Source organism: Polypterus senegalus, chromosome 12, assembly GCF_016835505.1.
Source record: "Polypterus senegalus isolate Bchr_013 chromosome 12, ASM1683550v1, whole genome shotgun sequence".
NCBI lineage: Eukaryota > Metazoa > Chordata > Cladistia > Polypteriformes > Polypteridae > Polypterus > Polypterus senegalus.
In genome coordinates this window covers 157,428,747-157,452,667 of record NC_053165.1, presented here as the reverse complement: position 1 = coordinate 157,452,667, position 23,921 = coordinate 157,428,747, and the positions used below count along the sequence as shown (strand labels likewise).

Below are 23,921 nucleotides of genomic sequence, written 5' to 3'. Positions count from 1 at the left end.
ACTATACCCGAAGCGACGTTTGCCCGGATTTGTGTTTTTTTTGTATCTCACACCCCCATACACCTTTATCATAAGATCATCCCTTATCAAAGATGGAGCGTTCGATCAGAAGAAAAAATGAAGCTGGTTTTAAATTAAAAGTTGTTGAAGTGCTAAAAGAAATTGGTAACTGCGCTACTGCAACAAAATTTAATGCGCCTGAGTAACTGGTGTGACAATGGAGGAGGGAAGAAGATTGAAAAAAAAATATATAAAAAAATAACTAAATATTTAAAAATTAAATGTCGTATTTTTGAACAGGCACCTAAGTCAGGGTCTGATTTTATGATCAATTTTCAGGTTTCAATACCCGACTTGTACGCGAGTATATACGGTAATTTGTCACCTGCATTTAGATTCATATACTTTTAGAATTAAGTAAAAACAAATATGACTGCCAGTTATGTCCGGATATGTACAAATAGGATTGAAAAAGGGGTTTTTGCTTTTCATATTGCTGTATATGTGTGTAGTTATGTACTTAAATGACGCAAGGTTTTGTGTATTTCTGTCACAGATTTATATTTATAAATCTGTATAAGTAATATTAACTTCTCCTTAGTGAAGGCATTGACTGAATAAACTTTCTGTTCCACAGCATTTTTAGTCTGCAATGCTACGTATTTAGTACCACTGCCCAGAAATTAACTAATTTATTACTCATAAATCCATGAAATCTGCTAGAACTTACATTTGTGACAATCGCTCCATAACACTGTATGATATAGGGACAATCATGGCTTTTCAAGACTACATCCAGATCCATTAGGATGCGCTTATTCTCATCCTTGTTTCCGGTACGACGCATTTGCTGAAGCAAAGACACAAATCACATAGTTAATGACATACTCGGGGCCGATTAAATATCAAGAAGATAGAGATATTTTACAGAATACCTTCACGGCTATTACATGTCCAGTTTTCTTGAAGCGGACTTTAAACACCTGTCCACACGTCCCACTGCCAATTTCTCCTTCATTCAGCAGGTCACTCACTTCTGCTGGGTAACGCTTTGAAAGGAAGAGGGTTAAGAGTGCCATAAATGATTTGATTCAAGTCCACAAACAGATGTTTCATATAAAAAGAGGAGCATCACTTTTACTATGGGCTGATGTTCTGACAATTTTTTTTTTTACTAGGATTAATGTAAACATTCAAAGGAATTTGACTTTGGACATTTTGTGCACTGTAATGGTTTATTGCCTACCCGGATGGGCTGCCTCAAATTGGGACCCGAGTGCTGCTGTGCAGCGGGCAATGTCTCAGCACCACACCAGTTCTGATCCCCAACAGGCCTGACCCTATTGGCTCTCCGACGGTTTTGACTCTTCCAGGGATGGAGCTCCTGAGGGCTTTAACCCCATCCACTTCATAATGCGAGCAGCCTTCATATGGGTGGCTGCAGCAGAGCTACTCTAGTGGACAGCAGAAAGGAGGCCTGCTTGTCGTGTCAGAGCTGTGTGAAGTCCAGCCAACCAACTCCCATAATTTCCCAGCAAGTTGAAGGACCACTTGCAGGGCCGGATGCAGTTTAACGTCATACCCAGGACTCCTTCAGTACTGTGTCTCTTCGGAGAATCCGTGGGTACCACTGGTTTGACTTTGTGTTGCTCACGGAGTCCCAAATGAGGCACATTACCTGTACTGTGAGGGAGCGTCAGTTATGGCACTACGGCCATGTGGCATGATTCACCAAGCGTGATCTGGCTCACAGGACCTTCATTGTTGAGGACTAGGCCAAGGGGACACCCACATTGACACCTGGCTGCGGCAGATACAGGGTCATTTCCAAAGGTTGGGACTGAACCACACGTCTGCCTGAAGGGTTGCCAACCAGGATCCCGAGCTGTTTCGTCGTGTGGTGGGTGCAGCAATGAGCTGTGCCAGTGTAGGCTCCCCAACCTGACCTGAAAGGTTTATCTCCTTGTATGACGATGTAACAACTTCTTTTATTACTAGTAGTTTTTTTTTTTTTTTTTTACAGTTATCTGTACATGTGCATATCTAGTGGGATCCTCATTTTACTACATAATCTATGTCAACATCAGAGTGTGCATTTCCTGTCCCAATGCTGCACTACTTCATCTCTTCAATAAACTTGTCGTCACTCCAATTACTTTTCCCAAACAAGGCACCATTGAGGGCTCCAAAGGGAAGAAAATATACTTTCTAACCACTTGGGAGTGCAATATTCATTACCAAGTCCTTCTCTACCACAGGACATTCAATAACAGTTTATAAAGCAAATGGCCACACAATGTGGTTTTTGAGGGCCACCTATGCATTTGCAAAAAAGGAAGAGTTCCACTGCACTGCATTTCAGATTTAAAACAGAATAAGGGGGAGACAATTGCTGCTAGATTCCAAGACATGCCGGAAAATGTTTGGGCAACCCTCATAGATGAATGACAGTGGCTCAGTCCAATTTCTAAGCACAGACTCATGAGTGTGGTATTTCTGCACTGATCCAGAATGCAGCCTCCTGCTTCTCATCTGGGTTTCTCCAGATATTCAAAAATCTGGGGTCAGCTATACTGACCACCTGCACAAATGGGATGGCCAATCTGCCTGTGTACACAGTCTCCATCAATTAACTCTTATTATTGTTATGTGCTGCTGCAATGAAAAACAAATACGGTTATGAGCACGGAGTCCGTAGAAGACGACGGCAGAGGAATGGATTTCAAACCGTTTGATCGATTCTTCCCAGGCAGTTACCATACAGGCTCCTTTACAAAACTCTGCTTGCTCCCTTCCTTTCCATTTGAATACACACGTACGCAACGTGTGAGCTACGGTCCAGGAGTAGCAACATACAGTGCATCCGGAAAGTATTCACAGCACATCACTTTTTCCACATTTTGTTATGTTACAGCCTTATTTCAAAATGGATTAAATTCATTTTTTTCCTCAGACTTCTACACACAACACCCCATAATGACAACGTGAAAAAAGTTTACTTGAGGTTTTTGCTAATTTATTAAAAATAAAAAAATTGAGAAAGCACATGTACATAAGTATTCACAGCCTTTGCCATGAAGCTCCCAATTGAGCTCTGGTGCATCCTGTTTCCCCTGATCATCCTTGAGATGTTTCTGCAGCTTCATTGGAGTCCACCTGTGGTCAATTCAGTTGATGTGACATGATTTGGAAAGGCACACACCTGTCTATAGAAGGTCCCACAGTTGACAGTTCATGTCAGAGCACAAACCAAGCATGAATTCAAAGGAATTGTCTGTAGACCTCCGAGACAGGATTGTCTCGAGGCACAAATCTGGGGAAGGTTACAGAAACATTTCTGCTGCTAAAGGTCCCAATGAGCACAGTGGCCTCCATCATCCGTAAGTGGAAGAAGTTCGAAACCACCAGGACTCTTCCTAGAGCTGGCCGGCCATCTAAACTGAGCGATCGGGGGAAAAGGGCCTTAGTCAGGGAGGTGACCAAGAACCCGATGGTCACTCTGTCAGAGCTCCAGAGGTCCTCTGTGGAGAGAGGAGAACCTTCCAGAAGGGCAACCATTTCTGCAGCAATGCACCAATCAGGCCTGTATGGTAGAGTGGCCAGATGGAAGCCACTCCTTAGTAAAAGGCACATGGCAGCCCGCCTGGAGTTTGTCAAAAGGCACCTGAAGGACTCTCAGACCATGAGAAACAAAATTTTCTGGTCTGATGAGACAAAGATTGAACTCTTTGGTGTGAATGTCAGGTGTCACGTTTGGAGGAAACCAGGCACCGCTCATCACCAGGCCAATACCATCCCTACAGTGAAGCTTGGTGGTGGCAGCATCATGCTGTGGGGATGTTTTTCAGTGGCAGGAACAGGGAGAGAAGTCAGGATAAAGGGAAAGATGACTGCAGCAATGTACAGAGACATCCTGGATAAAAACCTGCTCCAGTGCGCTGTTGACCTCAGACTGGGGTGACGGTTCATCTTTCAGCAGGACAACCACCCTAAGCACACAGCCAAGATGTCAAAGGAGTGGCTTCAGGACAACTCTGTGAATGTCCTTGAGTGGTCCAGCCAGAGCCCAGACTTGAATCCAATTGAACATCTCTGGAGAGATCTTAAAATGGCTGTGTACCGATGCTTCCTATCCAACCTGATGGAGCTTGAGAGGTGCTGCAAAGAGGAATGGGCGAAACTGGCCAAGGATAGGTGTGCTAAGCTTGTGGCATCATATTCAAAAAGACTTGAGGTTGTAATTGCTGCCAAAGGTGCATCGACAAAGTATTGAGCAAAGGCTGTGAATACTTATGGACATGTGATTTCTCAATTTTTTTATTTTTAATAAATTTGCAAAAACCTCAAGTAAACTTTTTTCACGTTGTCATTATGGGGTGTTGTGTGTAGAATTCTGAGGAAAAAAATGAATTTAATCCATTTTGAAATAAGGCTGTAACATAACAAAATGTGGAAAAAGTGATGTGCTGTGAATACTTTCCGGATGCACTGTATGTTGCTACTCCTGGACCGTAGCTCACACGTTGCGTGTGTATTCAAATGGAAAGGAAGGGAGCAAGCAGAGTTTTGTAAAGGAGCCTGTATGGTAACTGCCTGGGAAGAATCGATCAAACGGTTTGAAATCCATTCCTCTGCCGTCGTCTTCTACGGACTCCGTGCTCATAACCGTATTTGTTTTTCATTGCAGCAGCACATAACAATAATAAGAGTTAATTGATGGAGATTGTGTACACAGGCAGATTGGCCATCCCATTTGTGCAGGTGGTCAGTATAGCTGACCCCAGATTTTTGAATATCTGGAGAAACCCAGATGAGAAGCAGGAGGCTGCATTCTGGATCAGTGCAGAAATACCACACTCATGAGTCTGTGCTTAGAAATTGGACTGAGCCACTGTCATTCATCTATGAGGGTTGCCCAAACATTTTCCGGCATGTCTTGGAATCTAGCAGCAATTGTCTCCCCCTTATTCTGTTTTAAATCTGAAATGCAGTGCAGTGGAACTCTTCCTTTTTTGCAAATGCATAGGTGGCCCTCAAAAACCACATTGTGTGGCCATTTGCTTTATAAACTGTTATTGAATGTCCTGTGGTAGAGAAGGACTTGGTAATGAATATTGCACTCCCAAGTGGTTAGAAAGTATGTTTTCTTCCCTTTGGAGCCCTCAATGGTGCCTTGTTTGGGAAAAGTAATTGGAGTGACGACAAGTTTATTGAAGAGATGAAGTAGTGCAGCATTGGGACAGGAAATGCACACTCTGATGTTGACATAGATTATGTAGTAAAATGAGGATCCCACTAGATATGCACATGTACAGATAACTGTAAAAAAAAAAAAAAAAACTACTGAATGTCCTTGAGTGGTCCAGCCAGAGCCCAGACTTGAATCCAATTGAACATCTCTGGAGAGATCTTAAAATGGCTGTGTACCGATGCTTCCTATCCAACCTGATGGAGCTTGAGAGGTGCTGCAAAGAGGAATGGGCGAAACTGGCCAAGGATAGGTGTGCTAAGCTTGTGGCATCATATTCAAAAAGACTTGAGGCTGTAATTGCTGGCAAAGGTGCATCGACAAAGTATTGAGCAAAGGCTGTGAATACTTATGGACATGTGATTTCTCAATTTTTTTATTTTTAATAAATTTGCAAAAACCTCAAGTAAACTTTTTTCACGTTGTCATTATGGGGTGTTGTGTGTAGAATTCTGAGGAAAAAAATGAATTTAATCCATTTTGGAATAAGGCTGTTATATAACAAAATGTGGAAAAAGTGATGCGCTGTGAATACTTTCCGGATGCACTGTAGCAAGCCTGCTTGACAACATTATCAACAACAATGACCATCACAATTCTAAATGTAATTTAATAAGAATTCTACTGCAACTGACTCCAGCAAATTGAGACGGGGCAAAGATGAGGACTGATGGAAACTCCTCTAGAAAACTCTACATGCACAACAAAGGCCAGTTTAATACAAAAAGAGAAATTTTGAAAAAAAGACTACAAGAGAACCCTCTGTCATAAACAAAAATCCTCACCTCACAGATGATCTTACCTGCCCATCCATTTTCAGGTAGCCCGTCTGTTTCATTATCTCTTGGAGTTTTTGGTCAATCTCCGCACTGTGAGAAACAAAAACAAGTGTCAGAAATATTATTTATAAGATTCATCTTTCTCTGGGCGGTGAAGTGCTGCATTATGAATGCGGTATTCTGGGTTTAACTTCCAAGTCTTCACTTTGTCTGCCACATCCCCAACAACATACAGATTAAGTAGCAATTTCCAATTAGCCGTGTGAGAGAGTAGGGGTATATGCAGGAGTAGGCTGTGCAATAGACTGGCACCCAGGGTTGTGACTGTTACCTTCTCTGGCCATGAGACTGTCAAACCAAACCTGCTTATGTACATGATCCATCCATTTTCATAATTAGGAATCATGGGAAACCACAGCTTACCCTGGCAGCATTGGTCACAAAGCCGAGGCCAGCCATGGATAGGAGACCAGTCCACTACAGGATATGCTAACACGCTCATACCACGCTCGATAAACCCAACATGCATGTCTTTGTGATGCAAGAGGAAACTCAAGATTAATGCGAACATGTGGTGAATATGTGCAATAGGTAAAAACATGGCAGAATCTAAACCCAGATATGACCACTCACTACTATATCACCTTGCTGCTTTGCAACCTTGGTTTTCAAAATTCTTAGAGGCACAAATAAGGGCATACTCCCAACTAGGCCTGCTTGTTCCGTACCATGCCTAAGCACGATTGTCCCCACTCCTTACTCCCCCGACTGGGCTTAACGTTCTGGGCTCGAACACGTTTTTGTCATGACCTTGCGACTTCGTGTAAAGCCAAAATAAGATCCGAACACGGAATGATGGCACACGTCAAAATGATTTTTCTTATTTTGTGGTTATTTTGGAGTCGTGTAGGGCAGGATGACACTCTACCCCTCTTATAGATTTGAGCGTGCAGTGCAGCGTTTTACCGTTAATCGTGCTGCACGTATGAGAAGGATTTTACGATGACAAATGATGTTAAGGGAGGAATTTGCAGCATTTCTTGCCAACTACAATTCACATTCATGTGTAAGGTGAGAATAAAAAACAATTTTTAACTCAAAAGATAGTGCAATTCTCAATTGATTCAATATCTGACTTGTCGCATCATTGGCATCATGTCTCTTTTCCGTGCTCGGGCACATTTAGCGTTCACACTGTTCCCGAATACTACACTAACCGTCCTCTGGCCCACCTCTTCCAAGTGGGCAAGGGCACGGTACACAGCAATCACACTAGTCAAATGAACTAGACTTTGGGGGTTACATGCAGACAAACATGCTTGGGCACCGAACGAATTGCCAATGTGAGTACACCCTAAAACTAATCCAGTATCAATAGTGAATCATATCTGCAAAGCATAATGATGAAGAAATCGGTGAAAGTGGCATTCATAAAATGTAGAATAAACTGCAGAGTGAAGTTGCTGAAGCAGAAAAGAGCTGAATGAGATTCTGTGTCGACATAGCTATTAGCTGACCCAGAAAACTGACGGACTGAGTGACCTCTTCTTTTCATCAAACTTATTAAGTATCTCCTTCTGCTCCGAGCAAAGACAATCAGCATAGCGCAGAGATGTGCCAAAAACAAAGTGGTACTTAATTAAACGTACAACCCTTAAATGTCCTCCAACCACCTCTATTAAGGGGTAAGCTCATGGACACCCAGGAGGATGAGCCCATGGCATCCTGGATAATGGATTATCTGTTGGGCAGACCACGGCTTGTGAGGCTCAGAGACTGGGTGGGCACCACAAGGAAAAGGCCTGTGACTTTTTTTCTTCACACAGTACATCTTGGATTATAAACATAACACCATGTCAGGTCACCTGCAGAATTCCTCGTATGATTCTGCACTTATGGGGTGTATTGAAAAAGGGGGTGAGGCAGGGGAGAAGGAGTCTTTGTGACTTAACATCAATAAAACCAAGGAAGTGCTTATCGACTTTCACAGTGCCAAAAAGCCTCTACACCTGCTCACTATTCAAGGAGTGGATGTACAGGTGGTGCACTGCTACTTGGGCGTCCTTATCAATGACAGGCTGGACTGGTCTCGTAACACAGAGGAACCAGAGAAGATGGGCCAGAGCAGGCTGTGATTTTCTTAGGAGTCTCTGCTCCTTCACTGTGGGTAGTGACATCTTTTACGTGTTCTACAGCTCAGCGATGGCAACTGCAATTTTCTACAGTGTGATGTGGTGGGTTGGGAAGGTCTCTTTAAGAGAGGCCCACTAAATCAAAAAGCTAAATAAGAAGGCAGACGCTCTCTGGACCCACTGGAAGCAGTAGTACAGTACAGCAGTGTTTCCCAAACTCGGTCCTGTGGACCCCCTGTAGCTGCAGGTTTTTGTTCCAACCAGCTTTTGTTTTTAATTGGACTCCTGGGCTAATTAAGTGATGTGTTATTTCCCAAGTTCTGTGTTTTGGGAACACTATAGAAATTAGAAAACTAAGTTTGGTAAAAAATATATATATATATACTGTATATATAAATATATATATACTGTATATACTGTATATATATTAAAATGTACCAAGCAGTTATATGGGAATAATGTATTTTTTTCTTTTTACAATATTTTCATCTTGATTTTCATTCTACTTTTCTAGGTGTTCTAATTGTTTAATTGATCCATTATTTACTAATTAGTGGGTCTGATGCTAAAGTAGTTGCAGCCTTTGATGATTCCGTGTTGTCTGCCAGCGTGTCTGCTCTGCTCATTTTTAATTGTCAAGAAAACAGAGAGAGAGAGAGAGAAAGGGCAAAATATAATGAAATCAACAAAAAAAAAAAAAGAGTTAAGCATTTAAATCTGTAGCAAAAGCAGAAAAAATTCTAAATGTCTTAGAAATCTAAAAATCATGCTGCTGTGCTTTTCTGAATGTAGAATAAGAGAAAAAAAAAACAGCCAATGAAAAGAGATGAGTGTTATCAGGTGTTGTCACTGATTAGGAATCTGGGTGGAACAAAAACCTGCAGCCACAGGGGGTCCCCAGGACCGAGGTTGGGAAACAATGCAGTAGAGAATGAAGATCAAACTGATGGCCATTATGGTCACTGTGGCACAACCCCTCTAAAACCCACTAGCATTGGGGACTTTCAGCCAGCAAACCAGTGAGGGAACGCTACAGGGGCTCCTCCATACCTATGGCAAGATGTCACATTTAGTCCATGCTTGTTTGTTTAAGTAGGCCAAGACGCCAAGCAATGACTAATTACTTAAAAATCTATGCAGTTCATAAACCCATTTGTTTGCATGGAGTCGAAATCCATCCCAACAGCATTAGGTGCAAAGCAGAAAACAATCATGGATGGGCCACCAGTCCTTTACAAGGTGTACCTGTGCACGTACAGATGCTAACTCGTTGCGGGTCAAGTCACAGCAGGTATCTCACATAGGAAACAAAGTCTGTAGGACAGCGTTTCTTAAACTTGCCCTTCTTAGTGTGTTCGAGACTCCAACCGTAACGACTGTCAGGTCGGTGTCCCCCTTGGACAGTCACAGCAAAGAAATGCCGTTTGCCTAAACTGCCCCGAGCCAAACTGGACTTTTCATAGCACAAGCAATCAAACAACAATGCAAAGCATTAAAGGTCAATAGGAGGAGGAAGGCCCCAGATTTGTAAAGTGCGGCCATTGCTGACAATTTTGACCATCCTTGTAAGAGCAGCCCTTACTTCTCAAGGCTCTTCTGCAGGCCATATGGAGGAGTGGGCAGCGTCAACATCTGCCGCGGCCGACCGGATGGCGGATGGTGTTGCGGCGAGTTCTCCGAAGAGGATGACCTGCTGCCTCCATCGTTAGCCAGCGGGAGCTGTAAAGCTGAAAAGAAGGAGAAAAAAAGAGAATTATCACATCCCTGCAAACTGCTTACTAGGGTTAGTGTGGCGTAGAATCTACAAAAGGACTCGGTCCTTCTCTGAACATTAAACCTGTTTGTCAGTTTGAACACAGAGATGTTAAAAATCCCTGGAATTATCCTGTTGGTGAGTGTCACTATTAAAAGCCAGTTCTGCCTCAACTTAAATGAACCATAATGAGCAAAAAAAAAGTGTTTTGACAGGGCACTGTGAACAATAAATGGGAGTCTGCCTGCGTACATCTCAAGGAAGCCAGCCTACTGTATGTTATCCAATTGTAAAATAACACAAATAACGATAAAGTTACAAACATATATGGTTCTATGTTCATCCTTGTACAGACCGAGAACTGCGTAAGAAACATCCAAAAATGATGCTCCTCATAGAAAACTAAAAAAATGTATTTTTTTTTTTTTAAACATACAATACCGGCCAAAAATTTTAGAACACCTCAGTTTTTCTTCAAATGTAATCACTTGAAATGCAACAAATGACCTACAATCTCATCCTCCATCTCAAGCACCGTTGACCCACTACAGTTCGCCTACCGTCCTAACAGATCGACAGAGGATGCCATTACCCACGTACTGCACACCACCCTCTGCCATGTGGACAAGAAACAGGGGAACTATGGGAGTTTGTTGTTCATTGACTATAGTTCAGCATTCAATACAATAATACCCTCTAGGCTGTTTGTGAAACTGAGGGACTTAGGACTCAACAACCGCTTGTGTAGATGGGTGCTGGACTTCCTCAAAGGCAGAACACAGGCAGTGAGAGTTGGTAACTGTGTTTCCAACTCCATCAACACAGGAGCTCCTCAAGGGTGTGTTCATAGCCCCCTGCTGTACTCCCTCTACACTCATGACTGCACGGCCACGTATTCCTCCAACACTATCATGAAGTTTGCAGATGACACGGTAGTACTGGGCTTCATCACGAACAACGATGAGACGGCCTACATGGATGAAGTTGTGAATGTCAGGAAAACTGCCTCCAGCTCAACGTCAGCAAAACCAAGGAGCTGATGGTGGACATCAGCAGGAGACAGCAGCGGGACTATAAGCCACTCATCATTAATGGGACACCAGTGGGTGAACAGCTTTAAATACCTCTGAGGACCTGACATGGTCTGAACACATCCAAGTTCAGACCAAAAGGGCAAAACAGAGACTCTACCATCGCAGACAGCTTAGGAAGTTTGGGGTCTCTTCAGGGATTCTAAAGACTTTCTACTCTGGCACTGTGGAAAAGTATCCGGACACAGAACATTACATCCCGGTTTGGAAACAGCTGTGTTCAGGACTGTAAAGCCCAACAGAGTGTGATCTGTGCAGCGGAACGCTGCTGTAGGTCAGCTCTACCAGCTATGCAGGACATTTACACCAGAAGATGCAGGACCAGAGCTCTCAGGATTATCAAAGACTCCTCTCGTCCTAGCAATAGCCTGTTTCATCTGTTAAAATCAGGAAAAAGGTTTTGTAGCATCCTGGCCAGGACAGAGAGACTCAGAAGGAGTTTCTATCCTCAAGCCATAAGACTGTTAAATCAGAACACGCCATCTCATCCACGACCCTCCATACTTAGACCGGACTGTATTTGTACCCTGACGTCTATCCTTACCTTCTTTTGGAATTGGTCTGTCATTTAACTGTGCACCTGTCTAACTTTGGTTTTGCATAATAAATCACTGCACTATTGCACCTTAACACTTAATTTTACTTATTTATTATGTTCTATTATACTGTTATCTTTCAATCTAGGATTTTTTTGTTAATCTCACTGATATTCTTCTAACTTTGCACAGTTTTGATAAGCAGATAAGGATGCATTTCACTGCGTGTTGTCCTGTATAACTATGCACGTGACAAATAAAGAATCTTGAATCAATGGTGAGAAGGTAAGGAGTAAACTGAGGCTTACATTTAAAAGTTTAGGTCAGCAAAAACTGAAAAAAGGACATTTCAGAATATTACAATTTGGCCTTCTTCCAGGAAAAACAAATATATTACAACCTACAGATGTTCTGCAGCAAGCCAAGGAAATGAAGCCTTGCAAGTGGAAACAATTTGCACAGGTGTCCCAATTCTGTCGATTACTTAGAAACCCTCAGTGTGTTTTAAAGCAGAGTTGGAGCAGACTGTGTTACGGCACCCTCTGAAGTACGACTTGGGCAATATTCCAGTGAAAATGGCAAGAAAACAGCAGTTAAATGAAATGAGACCGAGAATTATTACTGTGTAATAAGTGTAGGCCTTTCATTTGGACAAATTGCAGTAAAAAAAAACCTGGCGAGTCCAGTGGCGTACACAATCCAAAGGCATTTGGATATCAATCGATCCAGGGACTCTTGATTACAAGTCGGCAAATCTTGCCGCTACGCCACGGAAGCTGTTCTATCGTCCTTGAGCCTTTTGTGAAAGTGTTTATTTGATCTTTGGACTTCAGGTTTCACACATTCTATAGTTTATGCCTACATTTTGTAACATTTATTACTAAAATATGAAAAAGTTTCCGTTTTCATGATGTGTTTACACAGATTACTGTAGAAACGGAACACACATGAAATGCAAGTGTTCCAAATAACGATATAGTATTTATAAAAGGTGTCATTTTGCTTGACTTCTCACTCTATACAACTCTAAGCAACTGACACGCAGGTCAACAGACTTGAGCTGAGAAAACTGTGCAGGGTGGGGGATGTGACAGCAGGCTGCTTGCTGTTTGCAGCTTATCCACACATTTACAGCACAAAGGACGCCGTCGGAGAGGTGAGAAGTATTAAGGTGGGACGGATCTACGAGTTTTTTCGTAGGCTCTGGTAATTCTAGTGTTAAAGAAGAATTTAATCCCTCTGAAAAATGTTCCCTTATAAATGCAAAGCTGCCTTTAATACCTGCCTTTCTGCTCGTTACACTTGAGCAAACGGGGGCCTGTTTTGCCTTCATACATTAAAATGTTTCCAAAGAGCTTGCAATTCTGTTTTATAGGCCCAATATTTTACTAAAAGGTGCTCAAAATCTGAATTTGGTAAACAAAAAAACACTTGTTTCTTAGTTATACTGTGGACTCTCATCTTACATAAGGATTCCATTCCTAGGTTTTACGTAAAGTGCATATCTTAAATAATAAACTTCTACGCATTGAAGTGTGTGTGTCAGTCTGTCTGTCCGGCCTGGATGCGAGGCTACTGCATGAAGCTCAAAGAAAGTGACTCTGTGGCCAAATTGAAACCACCACCGCTAATACACAAGCGAGGCGAGCACATCGGCAAAACGAAAACCTCAGAAGAGAGAGAAACTTGCTCACCTCCATTGTCTATCAGAGAATCTCGTTTAGCCGCTAATGCTCGATTGATTGAAAATGACAGAATCCATGGTTTCTAGGAGCCTGGGCTTTTTACAGGTAGTTCACATATAATGAAATATCCTTAGACAATCCCTTAAATTGCCCCTCAAGTAACAGCATACATGGTTCAACTTGTACCCAGGACATGACGTAGAGGATGTTTTATAAAGTACGCAGTTTTTAAAAATGCAATAAATTGGCCAAAATCTAAGCAAAATTCAAAACATTTAATTTCATTCAACATATACTTCGATTTAATAATGAAAAATGATATCGAGCATATGTCCACCTCCACTTTTTCTGCAGGCAGTCATCCGATTGTTGAAATTAACGATAACTCTTTCACAGACGTTCCCGTAGATTTCGCCAATTACCCGTTGAATTTCACTCTTCGGTTCGGCAATCTTTTGAGGTTTGTTCACATAAACTTGTGACGTCACATATCGCCATAAAAACAAGTCACAAGGTTTGATGTCACATGACCTCGGAGGCCGCCGTGAAGCGAGATCAGACGCTCAGGGAATTTTTAACGACGCAAGGTGATTATCTCCTGGGATGTATGGCTGGTAGGCCCATCCTGCTGAAACCACATTTCATCAATTCTGTCATTCTCCATTTCTTCCAGAGCAGGCAACAAAAAGTTAGTGATCATGTCCCGATAATGGTTATCATTTACAGTAATTGAATTTCCATCATCATCTTCAAAAAACAAGGGGCCAGTCACGCCTCCTGCCCAAAAAACCACACCCAACCGTGGCTCGTAGGGGATGCATTTCGTGGTCTTGGACCACTCTAGGGTTTTCATCACCCCAAATGCGGCAATTTTGTTTGTTGACATACCCCGAAAGATGGAAATGTGTCTCATCACTGAAGATTATTCTTTTTGAAAAACTGTCGTCCTCTTGTTCCAAAATCCAATTGGTGAATCTTTGCCGTTTTGCATGATCTGCTGGTTTCAGCTCGTGTCAACTGAATCTTTTAGGGGTGCATATGAAGATCTTTTTTCAGTATTCAATACACCGGAGATGGTGACATACCCAGCTGTTGTGAATGACGGCGAAACAGCTTTACGACGCTCACATTCACACTGTCTTGCACTACTGCAATGTTTTGTTGCGTTCGAACATTATGGTTTCGTCTGGGCGATTTTCTAGTTGCAACTGACCCAGATTCTTCAAATTTCTGTATCAACCTTCAAACTGTTGTTGCGGTAGGGGCATTGTCACGTCCAAAGATCGCGCAAAGTTTATGGACAGTCTCTGCATAGCACTCCCAGTTTTTGTAATGAGTTTTCACAATAAGAATGCTTTGCTCGATACTGAACCGCTCCATGGCTACTAAATGGAAAAACCACAAATGGTCTTCTAAATCGGAGTGATAATAGACAACGAAAATGATAGGAACAGTGATGACAACCTTCAAACAAAAAAAAACCCCATGCAATTCAAAAACTGCGTACTTTATGAAACACCAGCACTAGTCACTTCAAATACAAAGTCCCGTGTACAAGAACGTTATCTTGTGGGTGACTTGGGTTACGTGCAGGAATCAAGAATGGTGGCAGACACAACACCCTGCTGTAGTCCAGTACAGGCAAAATTAAAATAAAAAAAGCAGTGTTTTACAAAAATGGCCATCTACGCAGCAATTAAGACAAAGACATCGTCCATGCCCTGTTAGGCGAGACGGTTGGGGGGTCTTCAACTTGTTGTTTCTAATAGTGACTTGCACAACACAGTGAAAGAGAAGGGAAGGGAAAGACTGAGGGAGTACAGCATTCAAACACCAACACCACCACCACGGTCGCCTGCCAGGTTGGGCGAGCGGACACAAGAGTACGCAGAGGAGTGCATCTCGCTTCTTCACACCACAGTGGATGAGACCGAGCACATGCACAGCATGCAGAAATTTCGAACTTTGTTTGTTACAGCAAGTGTGAGAAAACCAGATCGACACAGGATGTGTGTCTTACTCGCTCTTGGACCACCATACGAGAGGGTACTCAAAAATAACCGGAAAATATACCTGGCGCACGATCTCAAACTTAGTTGCGAATTTCACTGCTAGGTATAGCATGCTTGCAGTATTCTGTGGCAGTCTGTCAAGTGGCGTTGCTCTGTGTTGTTCGTACGCCATTCCGTGTCGGTTTTTCTTGGTGCTTATTAAACGTGTTGTGCGATTTTTGTGATGGGTGATCATAAAGAACTGCTTTGACTTGTTTTCTCTTAGGGAAGACAGCTGCTGAAACTGTAGTGATGCTTGAAGCGGCTTTTAAAGAGGAAGCTTTAAGTAAAACTCGGGTCTACGAGTGGTTTTCGCGTTTCAAAACGAGGGGAAATGTTACTTGAAGACCAACTGAGATCTGGCCGGCCTTCCACAATTAGGAATGACAAAAACCTTTTAAAAAAAGTCTGCAATGCAATTTACGAAGATGGTCGTCGGACTGTTGAAGAGACTTCTGAATTGACTTGTGTGTCTTGCAGTTCTGGCCACCTTTCCTACTCGCCTGATTTTTGCTCTGTGTGACTTTTTCTTGTTCCTGCGTGTGGGGGGAAAAAAAAAAAAAACTCAAAGGAAAGCATTTCTGTATCGTGGAGGAAGTAAAAGAAAAACCTCTGCAGGCATTGGGCAACGTTCCTCTTCAGCGATTCCAAAAATGTTGTTTCCACCAGTGGGAAAACCGTTGGGACAACTGCATTCATTCACATGGAGAATACTTTATAGGAGACTATAAAGTTTCAGTAAATAAAAATTTTTTCAATTCCGGCTATTTTTGTGTGTGTGCCCTACGGTGGGCTGGCGCCCTGCCCGGGGATTTATTCCTGCCTTGCGCCCTGTGCTGGCTGGGATTAGCTCCAGAAGATCTCCGTGACCCTGTGTTCAGATATAGCGGGTTGGACAACGACTGACTGAATGACTTTAAACTCTGAGGCTGTGGGTTCAGATCCCACTACTGGCACCACTGTGTGACCGTGAGTAAGTCACTTGACCTTACCTGCGCTCCAATTGGAAAAACGAAAGAAACTCAACCAAATCTGAAATGATGTAAACTGCCCTGGACAAAGGCATCACACAAATGATAATAATAACAACAAAAAAGAAACAGATATACAGTTGTGTAAAAAAGTAAAACATTTGGACATACCAATATTAAACTTCACTTATCTATAGATAATAACAAACATCATGCCAGATTTACATTTTGCAGTCCATTGTAGAATTTTTGAGATGTGGAAAAAGTTAAGTGCACCCCTGCCTCCGATACCTCAAATTAGAGAGCATTATGAGAGGTGATCTTGTCTGAATTGGTCCAATTTAAACCTCAGACATTTAACTTGGCTTGCTCTGTGTGTTTTGAGTTGCATGCGATCACCACGCCAAGATCAAAAGAGCTCTCTAGGGCCTTCAGAACCAAGGGTTCTAAATTGAAAAAGATCTCCAAACATGCCACGGTCCAGAAGGTCATCTACAAGTTAGGAAGATTTCAAAACAACTGGTTCAGCCCAAGAACTGAACACAAATGCTGAAAGAAGCCTCGGAGAACCTACTGGAGGCTCTTGCAATGTTGGGGTCAAAGTGTAGGAGTCTACCGTTCCAAACGGTCTGCACATGAGATCGATATGGGAGGTACGTCAGGAGGAAATCTCCGCTGTTCAGAAAGAACTAAAACTTACCGATGAACAAAGGAGGGGCAAATGATGGGAACGGGCAAGGGAAAAAGAATGGGCAAAAGATCACAGATGTTGGATGACTAGAAAAGCATATTACGGCCAGCATCCCAGAGACGTCTCTTCTCTGTTGCATGCGACACTGGCAGTTGGTGTTTCTTTGAGGAAGAAACCACATGAGGACCTGGTAAGGCGTTTGTTTGTCTCTCCCCCAGGGTAGGACTTCTGCAATAATGTTCTCTGGCCAGAGTAGCTATTTAGCCACAGTACTTGAAGGAATGTTTGGCAAAAACCAGAGACGGCATTTGACCAAAAGACTTTAAAGCGTGGTGGTGGTGAAAAGGTAATGGATTGGTCACCATAATTCTTCATCTTACTACAAAGTGCTTGAAGGTAACATTGAGACCATCGGTCAGAAGATTGAAGCTCAACTGCAAGTGGGCCTTGCAACACGACAACGACCCCTAAACAAACCAGTACAATCACCAAAGTATGGCTGAAAAAGTAAGAAATGGATTGTTCTGGAATGGCCCAGTCAACCCCAGAGCTGAATGCCATCGAGATGCTTGGGGGAGGATTTGAAACAGGCTGTGGATGCAAGGCACCCCTCAAACATCACACAGCCGAAAGAATTTTGCATCGAGGAAAAACTTTCTTCTAGTTGATGCCAGGGACCGCTAGACGGTTCTAGGAGGTCACGGGCGGAGGGGAAGACTTAGTTTTCCCATGAACGGAGATGGCAAACCTGTTCATTTCTCATTAAATATGTTATTGCAAAGTCACATTTTCTTTGGCTTTATTCCCCCCCGCTCAATTACATGACCTTTATGTAATGATACAGAAATGTTGATATGTCCACTTACAGTGGGTACAGAAAAGAATCCCCCCCTCGAGACATTCTTTTTTTTTTTGCTTTACACCCTTAAATAAAAACACACAAACCAATATTTCTTCCCAGCTTTACTTATTCAATGCAACCTCTAACATCCAAGTGAAAGAGATCACAGCTACAGTTAAACAGGACCTACTGAGATTAATAAAGGACTCCCCCATCTCATTTTGTTGACCCCCCCTTTTACTTTAATGGCACCTTTGAGTCTGTTGATTCTTCTCTATCAGCTTTGCACATCTAGATTGTGTAATATTTGCCCCCCAACTCTTCTTTACAGTTTAGCTGTTCAAGTTCGGACAAACTGGCCGGTAAGCGTTGGTGGTCTGCTATCTTCAGATCTTTCCACAGATTTTCAGTGTGATTTAGGTCTGGACTCTCACTGGCCACACCAGGACATTCACTTTTTTTCTCCTTCAGCCACCGTGTGCTCAATTTTGCTGTGTGTTTCGGGTCATTGTCGTGTTGAAAGCTGAACATTCTGCCCATCTTCAACTTTCTGGCAGAGGGTAGCAGGTTTTCCTCAAGAACTTGATGGTATTTTGCCCCATCCATTTCTCCTTCTACCCTAACGAGAGCCCCAGGCCCCCCACGACAGGATGCTGCCCCCCCCATGCTTTACTGTAGGTATGGTGTGTTGTGGATGGTGAGCTGCACTGGCATACCGTTTGGTATTGAGGCCAAAGAGTTTGATTTTGGTGTCAATTGACCATAAGAACTTTTCCACTTAGCATCAGAATCTTCAAGGTGCATTCTAGCAAAGCTCAAACGAGCCTTAATGTGGCCTTTCTTGAAAAGTGCGACCCTCCTGAACAAGTCACAATTGTGGAGCGCTTGTGAAAACGTTGTCACCTGCACACCATTAATGACCACTCTTTACCATCAAATCCTGTAACTCCTTCAAAGTGGCCATTGGCCTCTCGGTAGCCTCTCTTACCAGTTTCTTCCTTGCTCTTCCATCCAGTTTGTAGGATCCAGGGAGGGTCCTAGTAGTACCAAACACTACTTTATTATGGACTTTACTGGGCTCCTTGGGATTGATAAAGCCTTTGTGATTTGTTGGTCTCCATCTCCTGCCTTATGTCTGTCCACAACTCTATCCCTGAGATCTTCTGAAAGTGGCCTGCCACCCGTAGTCAGTTGTTTGCTGTCAGTTGCACTGCCAAGGAAGGGAATGAATGGACCAGGAACAGCTTCACTGATCACACTCATTACATCTGATCACAGGTGGAAGGAAGACAGTAACCACAATGGAAATGGTGGGCATTGACACCTGATGGAGTTTGGGGGGTTTCCTTTATTAATCTAAGAATTTCTTGTTTTTGATTTTTTAAAATTCTTCTGAACTGTAGCTGTGATGTCTTTCACTTGGATGTTAGAGAATGAATTGAGTAAGTAAAGCTGGGAAGAAATATTGGTTTGTGTATTATCATTTAAGGCTGTGAAGCAAACAAAATGGGAATATTTCAGATGGGGGATTCTTTTCTATACCCACTGTATATTATAACAGAAGAAACGTTTCATGGGGTGCACTTACTTTTTCCTATGGCTGTATACACATGGGTTAATTAATAATTAGACTTACTCCTGGTAGACCCATAGCACAGTTCCATGTTCAGGTCTGCAAGTCTGACCAACCAATATACTAAGATGAACACTTCAGTCACATTACCTGTCTCTGTATGAAGATCATTTTAATATGTAAAGTCTACTCGTGGTAAAAAAATCTCAGCAAAGGGAAAAAAAAAATATTTTTTTTAATGCAGTAGATGTTTCAATATACTCCCACACAATCTCTACGCTGGCCATCCACAACGCAGACTCCAGCGTGAAGGGCCACATGTCACCTGTTAACATGGCATTAAAACTCAGAACATCTTTTTGAGCAGGCACATCTTTAAGGCAAACCAACTTGGGGTTGGGGGTCTCTGCGGCCGGGTTCTTCCGAGCCATGCAATGTTGGAAGCCAGCATGCAAAAAATATTTTAATATTAAAAATAAAAAAAATTTAAAAACCACGGAAATGCGTTAATACCAAACTGTTCTTTGGCCATGCTGCTGCAGACGTAAGCCAGCACAAGTCGCAAATGCAGAGGTGGTGGATGTGGATTGAGCAAAACAAAAAAAGTATTTAGAGGAAAGGCGAGAACAGAAAGCCAGAGGAAATACAGTCATTAGCATCCTACTGTAAATCTGAAGGGGGGCTTTATGGATCGAACGAATAGGCAGGAAACCGCTTTTCTAGAAAACGTTAATAGGACCACAGCTCGGGCACAAACTGAGCTAAAACAACATGGACAGACGGCTGGGTACAGCTTTAAGGTCCCGGACAAGCATTTCGGTTCACCTACTGTAGATATTTAAGGTGTGCATTTATGCTAAGAAAAGTCTGCTCGTGTTTTTGGCTGCAGGGCTTTCGTGGTCATTGACAAACCTGTGAGGAATGTGTTCATGAAAAGACATAGGAGACCCCTCAGTGATTTAAAGCCATTTGCACTGTAAACTTAAAGAACCCCGCCAGCATGTCGAAGTGCATGTCTAACCTTGTGCCTACGGCTGATAGGAAGGATAGCACATCGCTATAAAAAGAGTGACACAAAACAAAAGAAAAAAAAAAAATGGTGGAAACGGACCCCTCTTATCAACTAAAAGGGGTCACAGCATAAGAATATCAATCGACTGTGGCTCAAGATCACAGGTACCAGAGCTTATCCTGGCAGCACTGGAAGCAAATGTTCACAACCCCATTGACAGTTTTCACATTTCATTGTCACTGAACAATTTAATCACAGTGGATATTTTTTTGGGGGGGACAATAATGACAAACTGAAAACAGATCTCCAGAAAGTGGTCCAATTACAAGTCTGAAACTAAATAACTGATCATTTAAGTCAGTATTTTGGAGATGGCAGACATGGCAGCTTTGAATCTGTGTGCCAAGATCTCTCCCTGTCAGCTCTGCCATTTGCCGCCAAATTGCTCAAGCTCTGTCAGGTGTATCATGGAGATCGTAAGTAAGCAGCGGCCTTTGTGTCAAGTCTGGCCACAAATTCTCCATTGGATTGAGATCTGGTCTCTCAGACTCAGCCACCCGTGTGACAGAAAGCTGGGCTCGTCTTCTTGCTGGAAAACAAATCTCTCGCAAAAGGGTGGGATTCCTGCAGACTCCATCAGGTTTTGCTCCAGGATTTATTTGCCCCCTCCCTATAAGCCTTCCATCAGGGCCTGCTACAGAGAAGCATTCCCACCACGTGCGTGCGTGTTTAATAATGTGCAGGGCAAGGTGGCATTTAGTCTGATGGCCGAAAAAGGTCAATCATAGACCCTTCCCTCCAGCTGACTTCAGTCTCCCATGTCCCTTACGTGTGTTTACTCTCCCATACAAAGCTGCGAGTGGTGAATCACCAGTTATCTTGACAGACTTTCAAACCTCAGCCGCCCGGAGCTCGTGACGCCATCAGAGTTCTCAGAGGTCTCTTGGTGGCCTCCCTCATTGGTCGTCTTCAGTTTCTGTGACCGCCTCCTCTTGGCAGACGATTGATGTAACTCGATATTCAGGGAATTGGAAGATTTCTGGTCTCCATCCTTTGAATTGTACTTTGCTCGGAGTGTTGTGTTGTTTCTTTTTACCACGCTTCTTTTAACTTCACCTGTTTATTGTCTGGTACAAATCTTGTAATCGATATTTAACACACTTCCTATTGTCCCAATGACTTAACACACTTACTCACTTCTGATGACAATACACGAATCAATAATCAGTTTCACTAATTGGTCAATTAATCCATGTTAAGTAAGAAATGAAATTTTCATATGGAGAATAGTTCAAGATTTCACCAATAGATGGCGCTAGTAACGGATAGAAATATTAAAGGAAGTGATAAAATATTGATTACAAAATTATACTAAAACAAACCCAAGACTACAGAGTTGAAAATAATATGAATATATATATAAATATATATAAAAATAAGCATAAGTTTTTAAAAAGTAAGTTCAAAATGCACTAACAATTAAGTCTCTCATACATCACTCGTAAAATAAAAGCGTGGGCGCATTTCATCAATCAAAATCTTAGCAAAATCGGCCACGCTGTTATTTTACGAGTGATGTATGAGAGACTTATTTTAAATTTTTTAGTACACTTTTTAAACTTAATATAAGCGTGGTTTTTAAAAACTATATAAACTGTCTGGGCGGCACGGTGGTGCAGTGGGTAGCGCTGCTGCCTCGCAGTTAGGAGACCCGGGTTTGCTTCCCGGGTCCTCCCTGCGTGGAGTTTGCATGTTCTCCCCGTGTCTGCGTGGGTTTCCTCCCACAATCCAAAGACATGCAGGTTAGGTGGATTGGCGATTCTAAATTGGCCCTAGTGTGTGCTTGGTGTGTGGGTGTGTTTGTGTGTGTCCTGCGGTGGGTTGGCACCCTGCCCAGGATTGGTTCCTGCCTTGTGCCCTGTGTTGGCTGGGATTGGCTCCAGCAGACCCCCGTGACCCTGTGTTCAGATTCAGCGGGTTAGACAATGGATGGATGGATAAACTCTGTCTTCAATGTGTAAGTTAGGCCACCATACTGACTCACCACAAGTTGGACCTTCCTCTTACAGCTGCGTTTATCACACAATCAACTGAAACGCTAGAGAGGTGAACACCACTAAACCAGTTATGAGATTTCTAAAACCAACTCGCTACACCAGTGACGCTTTAGGGGCGTCATATCGAACGGGATTGTATATTTTGGGCTTTACTTGTTTATTCTGACCACTTTGCAGAGATCCGTTTTAACTTTGACATCAGACAGTCTTTTTCTTGTTGGCGATCAGTTTTAAAAAAGCCAAAATTAAATCCACTGGGACTCAACCTTCTGCAAAAATAAAACGTGAAAACATATAAAGGGATGAAGACTTTCGACAGCCACTGTAGCCGTGGACAGGACGCAGGTGGGGCCCACCGCATTACGTGGAAGATGTGCCATGTGTGAGAGCGTGGGCATGTGAGCTGTGATGGCCTGGCACTTGTCCCGCTGCTGGGATCAGCTCAAGCTCCCCTGCATTTGAAATGTGCCACTCCGAGAATGTCACATTAGGTTAACCCTTAAACCACGGGAACTGGAACATTCGTTGAATGCCACAACTGGCTAAAGTCAGTTTCCAGCGAAATTTGGAAGCACACCGGAGCCGAGTATATTCGGCGACGTACATTCATTGAACGCCACAACCGGCTATACAGTGATCCCTCGCTATATCGCGCTTCGACTTTCGCGGCTTCACTCCATCGCAGATTTTAAACGTAAGCATATCTAAATATATATCACGGATTTTTCGCTGGTTCGCGGATTTCTGCGGACAGTGGGTCTTTAATTTATGGTACATGCCCAGTTGATTTCATACAAGGGACGCTATTGGCGGATGGCTTAGAAGCTACCCAATCAGAGCATGTATTACGTATCAAATAAAACTCCTCAATGATATACGATATGCTTCCCGCGCGGTGCTTGATTGTTTGCTTTTCTCTGCATCTCTCTTGACATTCTCTGCACCTGACGGAGGGGCGGTTTGCCTAGAGGATACGGACGCTCCTCTAAAAAATGCTGCGTTATCGCGGTGCTTCGGCATACTTAAAAGCCCAAAAGCACGTATTGATTTTTTGATTGTTTGCTTTTCTCCCTCTCTCTCTCTGACATTCTCTGCTCCTGAAACGCATTCTTTGAAAAGGAAAATATGTTTGCATTCTTTTAATTGTGAGAAAGAACTGTCATCCTCTGTCTTGTCATGGGGCACAGTTTAAACTTTTGACTAAAGGGTGTTATTTCATGTCTAGAGGGCTCTAATAATGTTAACAGTGTGGGAGAGTTTGTAAGGGCTTAAAATATATAAAAATAACCATACAAAAATATGGGTTCTACTTCTGGAATGTAACCCCCGCGATCGAGGAGGGATTACTGTAGTCGCTTCACCGAGCAATTTGCCAGCAGGCCGAAGCTGATCAGTTTGTGACCACTGGCGCCCCTCAAGTGAATCAGCATCACTGTCCCTGGGATTCAGCCTCTGCGCTAGACTGGCCTGCAAGCATCGACGGTTACTAAACTTCTGTGTG

The 23,921-nt window shown here is 42.9% G+C and overlaps 1 protein-coding gene across 2 annotated transcripts in view; it reads right to left on the bottom strand.

Moving 5' to 3' along the window:
- Positions 1-23,921, bottom strand: part of map2k7 (mitogen-activated protein kinase kinase 7) — a 59,736-nt gene that overhangs the window by 23,185 nt on the left and 12,630 nt on the right. For both annotated transcript variants that reach the window (XM_039770442.1, XM_039770443.1), the window contains 4 exons: positions 9,742-9,886; positions 6,051-6,117; positions 936-1,049; positions 731-850 (listed from right to left, as the gene is read on the bottom strand). In XM_039770442.1, coding sequence (XP_039626376.1) covers positions 731-850; positions 936-1,049; positions 6,051-6,117; positions 9,742-9,886 — 446 coding nt within the window. The remainder of the gene's footprint in view (positions 1-730; positions 851-935; positions 1,050-6,050; positions 6,118-9,741; positions 9,887-23,921) is intronic.